Here is a 14,975-nt window from a genome sequence, read left to right as displayed (position 1 = left end):
GACTTGGATATACAGGGTTCCTTGTGGATCGACCCTTGGTTTTCAAACTTTTAAGAGGAAAAATGCAATTCAAATCAGGGTTGCCAACTAGCACACTTTTGTGTGAAATGCACTCTTTTTTACATCAGAGGGGACATGGAAGAGTGACAATCACTCTTTTTTTTGCCTTGATTTGCACTCTTTTTGGACGTCAGGAGTTGGCAATCGTGATTCAAATAGTAGGGTTGTGAATATTGACACTCAAGCCAAAATCACAGCCACGTCGTAAGCTTTTTATTTTATTGACAAACATCGAGAAAAAAATAATACAAGACTAGAGACTTGAAAGTAATAACTCTTAAGAATATTCCAAACTTTGATATTTTTTTTAAATACAATTTAAGTATTAAATATTTTATTTAAAGCCATTTGACCAAGTCCAAACTAAAATATACTAAATTATTTTGTATATTTCTCATTAGATGTTTATTTTCAATGGGGGTAATAATTAATTGAAAAACAAAACAACAAAAAAGCAGAAAGCCCAGTAGCCGAGCTGGCATTGGTGCTCCGAATAAAGACTCTTATTGAAGTCAGTGTATTCTAGTGTCAATATTGCCAGAAACCGAACAAAAATTTCATAAATAATTACTCGAGAAAAAAATAGAAGAAAAATCCATAACGCATACAACTGCTGGCAACGGTGTCTCAACCAATCACGGAAGATCAACCTTTCAACTTCCCATCATGTCTGATTCCAACTCGAATAGATGATATTGGAGCAACATTAATTGATAATATTTTTTCAAATAGTATTTGTTTTTCAACTTTTGTCATATTAAATGATATTTCAGATCACAGTGTGATAATTTCTGAATTTAATTTGGCCAGATCTAAAAAAAATAAACGCAATGAAAAAACAGGTCGCATAATAAATGATGAATCAATTGCGCGTTTAGCTATTAAGCTAGGAGATATAGATTGGAAGGAAGTAGTCAGTACTGAGGATGCAAACAAGGCATTGGAAATGTTTTATAAATCATTTAATGATGTTTATCATGATATATGTCTGAAAGTTACAAGGAAAACACCCAAGTCAATGCCACAAAAACCATGGATATCCCCGAGACTGTTAAAATGTATTAATGAAAAAAAAATACAAAATTAAATGCAACTATCCGTCTGATGAAAACATCCAGAAATTCAAATTGTACAAAAACACTCTGACTAGAACTTTGAGAGAAAGTGAAAGAAATTATTATGAGAAGAAAATATCTTCAGCTGCGTCCCAGCAGAAAATGTGGGAAATCTTGCGTGATAAATTAAATAAAAATAAACCAAGAGCAATACCGACTTTTCTTAATAATGGAAATGACGCTAATGAATCAACTGAAAAAAAGGATATCGCAGAATTATTTGCTAAGCATTTCAGTAAAATTGGTAAAGAATTGGTTAGAGATCTTTTGGATAAGTCATCAGACTATACACGATTTTTGCCCCAAAACGAAGATAAATCATTGTATATGCTACCAGTATCATTTGATGAATACCAAAAAGCTATTAGTGATTTAAAGAGAGGAAATTCGGCTTCAGTAGATGATATATCGACAAATCTTTTAAAGAAAATATCAGGAGTAATATATGAACCTCTTGCAGATGTTGTAAATAAGAGCATAAAAAATGGTGTCTTCCCTGATCTTCTGAAAAAGGCTAAAATAATCCCTATATTTAAAAAAGGGGAGGCTCAAGATCCCAATAATTACCGTCCTATTGCACTCCTTTCCCCACTGGCTAAAGTTTTTGAAAAAATAATGAAATATAGACTTACATCATTTCTGGAAAAGATAAAAAATTTTTCTAAGTTCCAGTTTGGTTTTTTAAAAGATAGATCGACAGAAGATGCTGTCGCCGCAACACATATTTTCATTAATGATGCTTTAGATGATGATTGTTTAGCAGCTACATTGTTTTTTGATATAAAGAAAGCTTTCGACACTTTAAATCACGAAATTCTATTTAAAAAACTTGAAAATACGGGAATAAGAGGAGTACCTTTAAAATTAATCAAATCATATTTGCACAATCGAAGGTTTGTGGTAGATATTGATGGTGAATATTCGTCTGAGACATCGAATAATAATATCGGTGTACCGCAAGGTTCAATTTTAGGACCTCTTTTATTTTTAATATATATAAATGATCTCCCTAAATCTACTCCTGAAAATGCATTAACAATTATGTTTGCGGATGATACTGCAGCAAGTTTAAAAGCACCAACATTAGATGCACTGAAAGAAAAACTGATTGAAGTTGCAAAATCCATCACAAATTGGTTCCAAATTAACAAACTTGTCCCTAATTTTGTTAAAACAGAATTTATTATTTATGGAAGATCAAATCAAAAGTTGAAAAATATTTCTCTGAATGAAATTACCATTGATACTATTCATGAAATCAAAAGAGTATACACAGCAAAATATTTAGGTATCGTTTTTGACCCTACCATGAATTTTAAAACACATATTTCGTTGTTGAGACTAAAATTATCAAGATATATAGGTTTGCTCCACCGACTAAAATTTTTTTTCTCATATAAGGTTCTAAGAATCCTATATTTTTGCCTAATTGATGCACGAATCCAATATTGCTCAGCTATATTTTTGCTGACTTTTAAATCACATATTAAACCACTACAAGCCCTGCAAAATAAAGCTATTCGAATTCTAGATAAGTTTTTACAACACCCGAGGAGTAGAGATATCCACTCTGAAACACGTATCTCTTACCTGTTTCTAGACATAATGACTCTTACACAGAAATCTCATCTACTATTATCTAGTTGGTTTTTTAAGATTCAACATGTACATAATTTCTTTTTTGACCAGAATTTACTGTCCAAACATCAAAATTCGCTGATAACTAGATGTTTTAACCCATACAAACTACCTCTGGTAAAAAATGAAAGATCCCGTTTCAACCTCCGGTATATGATCCCATCAATAGCCAACAAATATTCATTAAATAAATTTGTTGAGTTACCAAAAGGATCTTTCAAGAGACGATTAAAAAGTTATATAATGGAATATACTTGCAAGAACGGTTGGTAAACTTTTTTTTATTTCTTATTTTATTTTGGCCTCACTCCACCTACTCCACCTTAAATACTCTCATTAAAGATACTGTTTTTTTTTTTTTTTTTTTTTTTTTTTTTTTTTTTTTTTTTTTGATGAAATAGTGGTTCATTTTTGTTTGTTCTGTATCAATGAGGATTGTTAAATTTTGTTTATATGTCTTGCCCAGTAGTCGAGCTTGTCTCTCCATTTGGGCAAGTTGAAGTTTTTGATGAATATGAATTTTTGAATAAATGAATCTGAATCTCTAACAGATAATGCGACCTGAGACACAGTACCACAAGAACATTGAAGACAGATAGGGTAGACAGCGCGTAAACTTTAAGTAATCTGAAATGAGGATTAAAGGTGGCAACATATTTTCTTTTTATTTTCTCTCTATTATTGGCGTCGATGATTTAATTGATTAGGCTTTAGAAATGCCACAATAAACACGAAAAACAAATCAAAACTCTCAGATGTGGTGACATTTTGATACGATATAACGATTTTTTTGGATATTTTGATTTTACAATGCATAGTTGTCCTTATTTGATAAATTGAATGAAATAAATAATGAAAGTTTAAAAATAATAACTACTAGATAAAAAAGAAAGATAAAAAAGATAATATAAATAAAAATAAAATAAAAAAATAAAAAAAATAATAAAAATAAAATACAATAAAAAGATAAAAATAAAAGATAAAAAAGAAAGATAAAAAAGAATAATAGCCACTAGATAAAAAAGAAAAGATCAAGGAACTTCAGAGTTTTTGGTTTCCTGGACAGCATAAACTTGAAAAAGACGTTTTTTTGCATGGCCTTAAAGTAGCATAAAGCTACCAAAAATGTCAGAAGTTCGATATATTTACGACAAAACAAAAATTTTTTTGAAGATCTAAGGTAGAACTATTTTTCCTACATCAGTGAAATATAGCACATATTTTTTTTTTTTTCCATTGGGCGAGTCCCTCTTTATTCGTGACTCCGAACCGAGATCACCCTAATCGTTTTTTTTTTATTCTTTAGAATAAACAGTTTAGCCCAAGAACTATAATTCATTGAAAAAAATACTATCAAGAAAAACACAAGAACAAGTGTTCACGAAGCAAAACCATGATTTCAGTTTCAACTTGTTTTCCCATGGCAGCTTTCTATAGTTTTTTGGATTTGCACAGGTGCTAAATTTCAAGCATAAATAACGACTTTAGCCAACAGTAATCAATCGGTCGCCAACAAACCTATCTTCAATCATTCCACTGACTTGCAGGTAAGTACTCAAGCTACAAACGCAAAATATTTCAGAATAGTTTTGGAATATTGAAAATAGCAATGTACAATAAAATATTCCAGTAAAAAATTAATTGCAAGCAGGAAGTAATAAAAAATACAGATTAAAAAAAGTAAAAATTTAATTAAACAATATATTAAAACGGCGATTGTATAACACCAACTCATGTCTCGACTGGTATTATTTGAAATATCACGAAAAGTGTACATATTCATTTTAAAAGTCTATTGTGTAAACTCGTTTGAACGACTGCATATCATCATGCAATATAGCTCTGCGAAAAATGTGGCCCGATCCCACATTTTGTGAATAAAGGAAGGATGTTTGCCAAAATTGTTCTTGTTAAGCCCCATTCGCAACAACCTATAACTAGTCCTAATTTTAGCCAATTAAGTCTTTTAGAATTGTTTTTGTTTGTTTTATTAGCTGAAGAATTCTAGGTAATTTCAAAATTAACCAGAAAAAGTTCTGGTTAAATTAGCACTAGCTAAATTTCGGTATTAGTAAAATCTTATTTTGAATGGGTCATTATCAATCCAGCTGGACCAAACAAAAAACATGACAGCCTCAAATGGGATGGAAATAGTTCATAACGAAAGATTTATGAATGTCAAGGGGAGGGGAGGTTGAAGAGAAGTTCAGGAAAGATTAGGATGAAGGCAAAGGAAAGACAGCTATGGTGGCTTTGTGGTGTGATGAATTGTCACTTATAGCAGGAGTATTGTAGGTACAAGCCCCTCCTATGGTTTATATTTCGGTAATGACATTACACCTCAAGTAAACTAAGCATAATTTTCAAATGGATATGCTGGTTCTCCCTTGTCGGTTCGAAATCAAATTAACCACATACGTTTGATTACTTTAAAGGATGTCTACATGTTACATCAAAGTACCTATTACTCTCTGCTGATCAAGGCCGTACACAGTGGGAGTAGGGCAGGGGATTGGGGATTTGAACCTCTTCCCCCCCCCCTAATTTCTGTCCGATTCATAAAAAAGTAACGAAATACACATAAACTAATTTTCGATGCGTTTTTTAAAGTTTGTCCTTTGTTTAGCCCATAGTTATTTTGTTTGGTCCTTATGTCCTCAACACCTTAGTTATTCATTGTAGTTTCGTTTTCTTCATTTTTCCGTGATGAAATCATCAGCTAAGATGCTTATCAGCCCACATTTTGGTTCCTTTAAGGTCATTCTCCAACGGTTTAGGTTAATAAGTTCCACACACAAGCAACACAGCCAAACACACTCAAGCCCTACAGACGGAGTTCCCAAGCCCTATACAGCTAACCTGGCCAAGAAGGGCCGTTCCAAGGAAGCTACTACTTTTATTCTGCTATGTAATTCCTTCAAAAAGTAAATCTTATCGCACCACCATCTTACCTTTGTGTCCCAATCCCGCCAGTATCAGTCTAAATTGTTCTTTTAATGTTCTTCCTAGAAATCAGAAGAGATTATCGTCTTTTTTAAATTTAAATTTAATTTAAAGCATTGAGTTGTAATCAGTTTCTCTTGTTTCTCAATTCCCTTTTTCCTTCCTGCCATCTCCTAATATCCTTTGATCCCCTACGTCCTCTCTTTCCCTACCTGTCTCTCCCAATGGGATTTAGTTCTGTTTTACTCCACCCCTCACAAGCAAGCTTTCAGGGTTTACTTGTCTCTTTTATAACTATCTTAGCATGGCAGATTAGCTGTAGTGATTGATTTATAGAGGTTCAGATAGCAACGCTGATCAAAAGATTTCTACGTCAGTTAATGGGATAAATTCATACCTCATATGGTCGGACTTTTTGATGAATCTCTTGGATTCCTACTTCTCTAGTTCTGACATCACGGCATTCAGTTCCAAAATCTTTCATTCTTGCTAAAGCTAATTCTCTCAAGTTGCCATGCTCAACCCCAGAACTAAAACAAAAAAAGAATAAAGAAGTGAGGTTGTATAAAAACATAAATTTTACCCATGCAGGGTTACGACGTTCAACCCCAGAGCAAACATGTAGAACAGGTAGATTATGAACAATAGTCGCAGCAGGCTATGAATTAGAGCTACTCAGGGTTGCTATACGCAACTGCAGACCAAACAAGCTTGTTGAGGTCAACTCCATAGCTAGACTGTAAAGCAAATCAATGACGAATTAAAGACACCAAAAATGCAAATTTTGCCAAGCAAAGCACGGAGAAAGTATCATCTTTAACTGGCCTTGGACGTTTGGGCTATAGTAGATACATTACTTATTCAAAAAGAATTAATGGACTGGGAAAGCTACTTATAGTTCGCCAGTCTTGCTTAGTACTGCTTATGAGTTAAGTGGATAGTTACGAATTAAATAGGTAGTTAGTGTGCACAAAAGACAGTAAATTTCTCAAGACAACTTTTATTCATAACGCAAGTGACAGTCAATGATGTAATGATTGTGCGTAGCGATGGTGGTTGCCCCGAGAGGACCTGGAATTCATTTTGTAAGTATTTACCATACTCAAGCCCTGCATATGGAATTCTCAAGCCCTATACAGCTAACCTGGCCACAAAGGGCCGTGCCAAGGAAGCAACTACTTTTATTCTGCTATGTAATTCCTTCAAACAGTAAATCTTATCAAACCACCACTTTGTTGAAATAAATTAGTTTGGTCCGCATAACTATGGTTCCCTATCTTTTAAATGCGACTTAACTCCAACTCTCCTGTTTCTCATTAAATTTTTAATTATTGGTCTTACAATCTAATTCGGGCACCTAATTATTCAAAATCTAGCAAATCTTCTATTTCTTCATTTAGCCTTTTTTGAATTTCTGACAATTCTTAAGGCAATTTTTAAGCCCGTTACATCGAAACGATTATTTCATCACGTTTGACCAATCCACGTCTTGAAGTGCAAAAAGATAACTGGGCAGTCCTTAGTAAAATAGCATTAACTACAATATTTCAATTAAAAAAAAAAAAACACAAAAAACAACTAAGTTTTGACCATGTGTATGACTCACATTTGGCCGGTTCTAATGCTGGAGCATGTCCTATCAGGGAATATCTATCAGATTTATCTGTAGGTCCTATGGGATCATTGCAGAGATAAAAGTTTAATTCAACCCAGTCTTAGAGGTACGAAGATGAGTGAATGGAAACATTGATTTCGTCACTTAAGATCTCTAGGTACAGCTCCATCGATGCAAAAGTAGTATTTTCAGCAACTAAAAAACTTCTTTTCAGTGAAGTGAAACATATCTTTTGATATAAAATTAAAGACCGATCAAAATTTGTTTCTTAAATTTTGCAAAACAAAGCATTAAAAATAATGCAAGGTGAAAAACTTAAAAATGAGGCTCATATATAGAAAGCCAGAAAACGCAATGAAACCCCTGTGATTATTTTTCCATTCCAAACGGAAGTCATCAAGCCTGACATTCTCCTCCCAAATCTAACCCTACAACTCCATCCCCTGAAATCTTGACGTGTTTTCATTTCACCTATTTTTGCACCTTTTTCGGACTTGTCCCCCCCCTAAAACAAATTCCCTTATCCAGGCATCCTGAAGTTCCAATAAGATCCCATAATTACCACCAAAGTGCAACACAGGATGTTAAAATAGCTACTATTAATTAAGCCACCTGGTGGTGCCACATTGGCAAGTACTTTCACTCCACCTGTCCTCTTTCAATTTCTGCCGTGGCCATCACTCAAATTATTTTATCTGGTATTTTTTTAATCGTGTCCCAGTCTTATCTAAGGAGCACTGCCCTTTTGTTACTTAGCTTGTAAATTTATTATTGAAATATGGCGCATATAAAGAAAATCTTTGAGGACATTTCAAGATAAATCAGCCACTATTCCATGGCACAAAAATGGTCCTTACTTTTGCTTAATGTGTGGAGAAAGCCTATTTCATTTTGTAGAGGAGTGCAAAGGCAGATTTAAGGAAATAATTTTTGAGGGGGGTAAAGTTTATTGATAATAATAATTGGGCAATGAGAAATGATAGTTGCTTGGGCAATTCGTAAGCTGGGGAAATTCCTGAGACAATGCCTCACCTATGGTTTTTTGTAGGATTTTGTTACATTACATTTACGTATTTATGCGTTAGATATTAAAAGAATTCGATACCTTGAAAATCATTTTGTGAGCCTTGACGTTGGCTGAACATCACAAAGACAAAGGGATTATAAGCGAATTCTCCCAGTGGACTTGTCATCATTGAAAGCTATTGAGAATTTGTGGTTTGAGTATGAAACTTGATAGAAAAGACGATGAAATTTTGTCAGGCAAGGTTTTCAAACAAAGGCACCACAGGGACCGTCCAAAGTTGCGAAACTGATCAAACTACATCTCTTTTGAGTTGATTTCTGGTGTTTTCTTACCAGGTATACAAAATTTGTAAAATTATTCATACAAAGATTTTAGGGACTAAGGGGATTTTAGGGACAGATTTTAGGGAAGATGGAGAAAGATCTCTATCTTCAGCACAGAACGAGAGAGGTTAAACATTTGTTCAAAATTTCTGGAATAGAAGATCAGCAGATTAGTGGGTTTTTAGTCTTCAGTCGTTTATTTCCACATCTTAATTAAACTCTACAAATTACGACAAGATCGCCCAGTCAATTCTAAAGAGTTTTTCCACACAAACAAAGCAGGTTTATAAAGGATGAGACAGGCTGTTTTTTTTCTGTATCGAATCCCCTTAAATGATGTTACTTGTCGGTTGGTGTCTTACTCGTTTTTGTCACGGTCCTTGCTGGCTTGTGTATACATAAATTATTATTATTGTACATAATCTTTCCTTGCGGCTTAGTTTGTAAAACCATTATGAAAATATGGTGCTCATGAGATCAAGACCATTTAGCAACTCTTTCACGGTAAACATAATGCAAAGACTTGAATTAACTCGTTTGAAAAAAATTTAAAAATTAGACACCTCGTGTGACACATTAAGATCAAGCTTACCTGACAAGAGGCATAGGTATGTCTCGTTGCACACGATATACCCTCGTCCAAGGAGGAACAAGGGCAAGAATACGTGCAACAAGGTCCACAAGCGTATTAGGAGGATAGCTTTGATACCGTCCAGTCTTCCAAAGCTCATATAGACCTGTACCACGAATAACTAATGTAGGATATATCTTTAAGCCGTCGGCACGAAAGGCAGGATTCTCAAAAAATTCCTGGAAGAAAAAGAAGAATATCCCAGTCAAATTTAGTATGGAGTTTTACTTTCCCTACAATAGCTTTAAAATACTACTTTTTAAATCCCCACCTTCACTCCTCTCAGTGACGAAACCTTCAACAAAAATTTAACCACAGACATCATCTACTATTCTTTTTAAAAAGATTAAATAGCAGCTAAGCCGGGCACACTTCAAACCACCATGTGCTACGAAGATAAAACAATCCATTAAAAAAAGAAAAAGTATTTTCCAGAATTAAGGGCGTCCTCCCACCACAGGGGGCCTTTCTCACGTTGGCATATTTTACTATTTCAAATCTTTCCCAAATGGTGGCCCATCGTGTCTCCCACAATAAAAAAGAAAAAATTAATTTATTCTAAAAAAAAAAAGAATTACGAAAAATTATCCAAGCTCAATCAGAAAAGCTTGAATCCAAACCCATTCGAAGGCTGCAGAATTAGATGTTTAGACGCAGTTGGTTGTACTACTTCTAATTTTACAGAACAAGTCTATTAAAACCCTGGGCCTGTAGGAGTCTAGGTCTTTCAAACTAAATCTCTAATCTTAAAATGAGACTCCGCATTGTTTATTAAATTTAACTGATCCATATAATATTCTCTTTATGTAACGTTTTATTTGATCTAAATTCATATTAAAAATAATTCCTTTTTATAATATAGGTATTTTGACTGAATTGTTTTTTTTTATATTGTCGTAGAGACTAACTCATTGAATGCCATTCCCCAAATCTTAATTTTACGTTTTTCATTACGTTATACTAAACCATCTTCAAAGAGTTTGTAAAATAGACCAAGTCCTGGTCAACGGCTTTTGTTTGTTCGATTTTTGTTTTTTTGTTTTTGTACACACATACCATCTTTCCCTTTTGAAGTTCTTGCGCCAGAAGGCAATTTATTAATCACAAAATTATGTTTTGATATTCACTTAAAACGGTCAAGCAGAAACGACGAGGAGGTATGAAGGTTAATGAGCTAAATTATAAAATTTCACCGCTTGAGACTTCAACTGCTTTCTTTCGGGATGGGGATGACATATAAACGATTTTTTCCGTTTTTTTGTCAGTGACCCTACTCATTATCATCCCAGTAATCAAAAACATCTCCTCCTTGTATAAAAAGTTGTCATATTTTTTATTTATTTTTTGCTTGCATAATGCTAGAGGAACGGTTTCCTGGAAGAGAAATTTGTGCACAATGCGTAAAAAAAGAAGAACATCTGGGCATCATAACTGAACGTGGACTGAGGAGAGGAGCCCCCCAAAATTAAAAAGCAGCTATACTCATCCCCAATGCCACCCTAAAGCCAAGTTTCGAAGGTCTTGAGCGGCAACAGTACGCCGAACAGAAGCCCTGTTGAATTGAAGCTTAAGAGAGTAACTTCTAAATGTAAACAATAAAATGTTGCCTTGATTCAACTCCATTTTTTTTATCCGAAAATATAGATAACTTCCCTAAAACCTTCGTATTTTAGCTATTGAATTTGAAATAAGTATTAGAAAGCCAGGTTGATCCAAGTTTTTCTAAAACATAGCTAAGGACATTCTTCAACTGAAGACAGAAGTAAACAAAAAGACATTAAGCAGCTCAACTCTCCTCCCCATCAAACAGATATTAAAACACTAGACATTATGCCCTCTAAAACACGTTCTGAGTTATTATAAAGACTTCACATTCTCCTCACTAAACTGAAATTCTCAAGCATCAACAAACTTTAGACAACCAAACAGACATTTTGGAACATCAAAATAAGAATATTCCACTGAAAGAACACTCTCAGACACCGAAAACACTAGACATTCTTGCAGTTTAATACACAACCCAAAACATCAATAAATACAAGAAATTCTTCTCGCCAAATAGAAATTTTCAACCACTTATAAACATACGACAACCTCCTTTCTTGACAGATATTCTAAAAAAAAAAAGATGTTCCCATCACCAAAAACGAATTTTCAAATACCACAATACACTATGAATCACCGCAACCAACAAATCCTTAAAAAAAAAAAAAAAATAAAACAGGAACGCTATGCATTATCCGACCCGAACCGGCATTCTCAAAAAAGCATAGGAAATTATCCCGACCAGAAAGACATTCCCAAATATTAATAAAATATATTTTTATGTCCCTTATATATCCTTATTTTTTATATAGATCCCTATTTTGGACTGTTATAAAAACTATAAAAACAACACTGGAAATTATCAAAATTGAGATTAAAACGAGCAATACGACACAGATCATCTCACTCTTTATATATACTAGAGTACATAAGAAAAGGAATTAATACAAATAATTCGGCAATTATTAAACATATTACTTTTCATTGTTTCTTTGGCAGGCTAAATTTTGAAGTCTTTGGATTCCTAGTCATTTTTCAGATATTTAAGTATATTTTAATGTAAAGCCTACTTTCAAAAAATGCAAATGAAAAATTCCTGAAAACAAGAAAAAAATTACGGCGATTAATTCTAAAAAAAGACTGTGCTATATGCTGGTAAAGTGTAATTTTGGATATATATATATATACATATATATATATATATATATATATATATATATATATATATATATATATATATATATATATATATATATATATATATATATACATATATATATACATATACACATATATATATATATATATATATATATATATATATATATATATATATATATATATATATATATATATATATATATATATACTAGCTGTTGGGGTGGCGCTTTGCGCCACCCAAAATCCTAGTTGCCCCGCGCGCGTAAGTCGTTACGCGCCATTGTAGTTGTGTCCCTTTTTTTTAGTTTTTAGTTTTTTACCTTTTTTTTTAGTTTTTTAGCTTTTTTAGTTTTTTTAGTATTTTTTTTTTTTAGTTTTTACCTTTTTTATTTTTTTTTCTTCTTTTGTATTAATGCTAAAGCCAAGATTCGAACCTGGAACCTCTCGGACCTGGAACCTGGAACATAACGCTTTACCAACTCAGCTACTTCAGCTTGAATACATTCGTTTTTGAATTGGTATATGATGAAATAATTCAGACGTCATATAATGACGTCACTCGACTGACAGACAGACAGACAGACAGACATAACACACATACAACTTATTTTTATATATATACTAGCTGTTGGGGTGGCGCTTCGCGCCACCCTAACACCTAGTTGGTGGGGGCGCTTCGCGCCCCCCAAGCCCCCCCGAGCACGTAAGTCGTTACGCGCCATTGTAGTTGTGTCCCTATGTCCCACCTGTGAATATATATATATATATATATATATATATATATATATATATATATATATATATATATATATATATATATATATATATATATATATATATATATATATATATATATATATATATATATATATATATATATATATATATATATATATATATATGTTTTTAACTACGTAAAACTTGCGAATATACAACATTCTTGGCTGTCCCCTTGTGTGCATTGTCTGTGCATATAAATAGAATGTCAGGTTTACCGACTCTTGAACATGCAACATATAATTATCCATGGGAAAAACAATCTGTATTCAGATCTATACCTCATTATTCTAATGATTGCCCTTGAGCTTTGTTGATGGTGATTGCTAATCGAACATTCCCTGTGTCCCCGTCGTCATTTATATATCCCCCTGTGCCCCCGGCGTCCCCGTTGTTGTTGTTTCCCTGTGTCCCGGTCGTCATTTGTGTCCCGGAGTCCCAGTCTGTAATTTCTCTTTGAGTGTCGCGGTCGTCATTTATATTCCCTGCGTCTCGGTCGTCATTTGTGTTCCGGTGTCCCGGTCTGCAATTTCTCTTTGAGTGTCCTGGTCGTCATTTATATTCCCTGTGTCCCGGTCGTCATTTGTGTCCCGGTGCTTTGTTGATGGTGATTGCTAATCGAACATTCCTTGTGTCCCGGTCGCTTTCTCTTTGAGTGTCCCAGTCGTCATTTATATTCCCTATGTCTCGGTGTCCCGGTCGTCATTTGTGTCCCAATGTCCCGGTCTGTAATTTCGTCAGTCGACAAATATGACGTCAGTCGACACACAAACATGACGTCACTCGATATATATATATATATAAAAATAAGTTGTCTGTCTGTGGATCTGTAGATCAGGTGACGTCATGTTTCTGTGTCGGCTGACGTCATGAAATTAGTTGTCGTCATTTTTGTTATGACGATGCTTAGTATATTGTAAAACACATTAATTTGGTTAATAATATACCATTTAAAACACCAAAATGAACATGCTGGAGTAGTCACTCGGTGAGAGAGGGTGTCAGAACGGAGAATGAAGGTCCCAGGTTCAAATCCTGGTTAGGCTAAAAAAGGTAAAAAACTAAAAACTAAAAAAAAAAGCTGAAAAAACTAAAAAAAGGCAAAAACTACAAAAAAAACTAAAAACTAATAAAAAAAATAAAAAGGCTAAAAAACTAAAAAAAAACAGGGGAATATAAATGACGACCGGGACACCGGGACAGGGAATGGTCGATTAGCAATCACCATCAACAAAGCTCAAGGGCAATCATTAGAATCATGAGGTATAGATCTGAATACGGATTGTTTTCCAATGGACTATTATATGTTGCATGTTCAAGAGTCGGTAAACCTGACAATCTATTTATATGCACAGACAATGGGACAGCAAAGAATGTTGTATATTCGCAAGTTTTACGTAGTTAAAAACATATATATAATATATCTATCTATATTCACAGGTGGGACATAGGGACACAACTACAATGGCGCGTAACTAATATGGCGCGCAACGACTTACGCGCGCGGGGGGGCTTGGGGGAGCGCGAAGCGCCCCCACCAACTAGGTGTTGGGGTGGCGCGAAGCGCCACCCCAACAGCTAGTATATATATATAAATCTATATTCACAGGTGGGACATAGGGACACAACTACAATGGCGCGTAACGACTTACGCGCGCGGGGGGGCTTGGGGGGGGGGAAGAGCTAAGAGCCAAGAGATCATATGGTATGAGCTCTGACAAAATTCTATGAATCAATAGATTGATTTAAAAAGGAAAATAAGAGGCTTAATGCCGGTCAGAATTTAAAATAAGAGCTCTGAGTCACGATGTCCTTCTAAATATCAAAATTCATTATGATCCGATCACCCACTCGTAAGTTATAAATACCTATTTTTTTCTAATTTTTCCTCTCCCTTTAGCCCCAGATGGTCGAATCTGGGAAAACGACTTTATCAAGTCAAATTGTGCAGCTCCCTGACACGCCTACCAATTTTAATCGTCCTAGCACGTCCAGAAGCACCAAACTCGCCAAATCACTGAACCCTCCCCCCAACTCCCCCAAAGAGAGCGAATCCAGTACGATTCTGTCAATTACGTATCAAGGACATTTGTTTATTCTATCCACCAAGCTTCATCCCGATTCCTCCACTCCAAGTGTT

At 34.3% G+C, this 14,975-nt stretch overlaps 1 protein-coding gene across 1 annotated transcript in view; it reads right to left on the bottom strand.

Annotated features, from left to right (window-relative positions):
- The window catches only part of LOC136032848 (elongator complex protein 3), a 69,302-nt gene that overhangs the window by 11,089 nt on the left and 43,238 nt on the right, over window positions 1-14,975 (bottom strand). Inside the window, exons 7-8 of the mRNA XM_065713259.1 lie at window positions 9,314-9,531; window positions 6,154-6,286 (exon numbers count right to left, since the gene is read on the bottom strand). Coding sequence (XP_065569331.1) covers window positions 6,154-6,286; window positions 9,314-9,531 — 351 coding nt within the window. The remainder of the gene's footprint in view (window positions 1-6,153; window positions 6,287-9,313; window positions 9,532-14,975) is intronic.

The sequence above is a fragment of the Artemia franciscana genome, chromosome 11 (assembly GCF_032884065.1).
Source record: "Artemia franciscana chromosome 11, ASM3288406v1, whole genome shotgun sequence".
NCBI classification, from domain to species: Eukaryota; Metazoa; Arthropoda; class Branchiopoda; order Anostraca; family Artemiidae; genus Artemia; species Artemia franciscana.
This window is presented reverse-complemented; position numbering and strand designations above follow the sequence as displayed.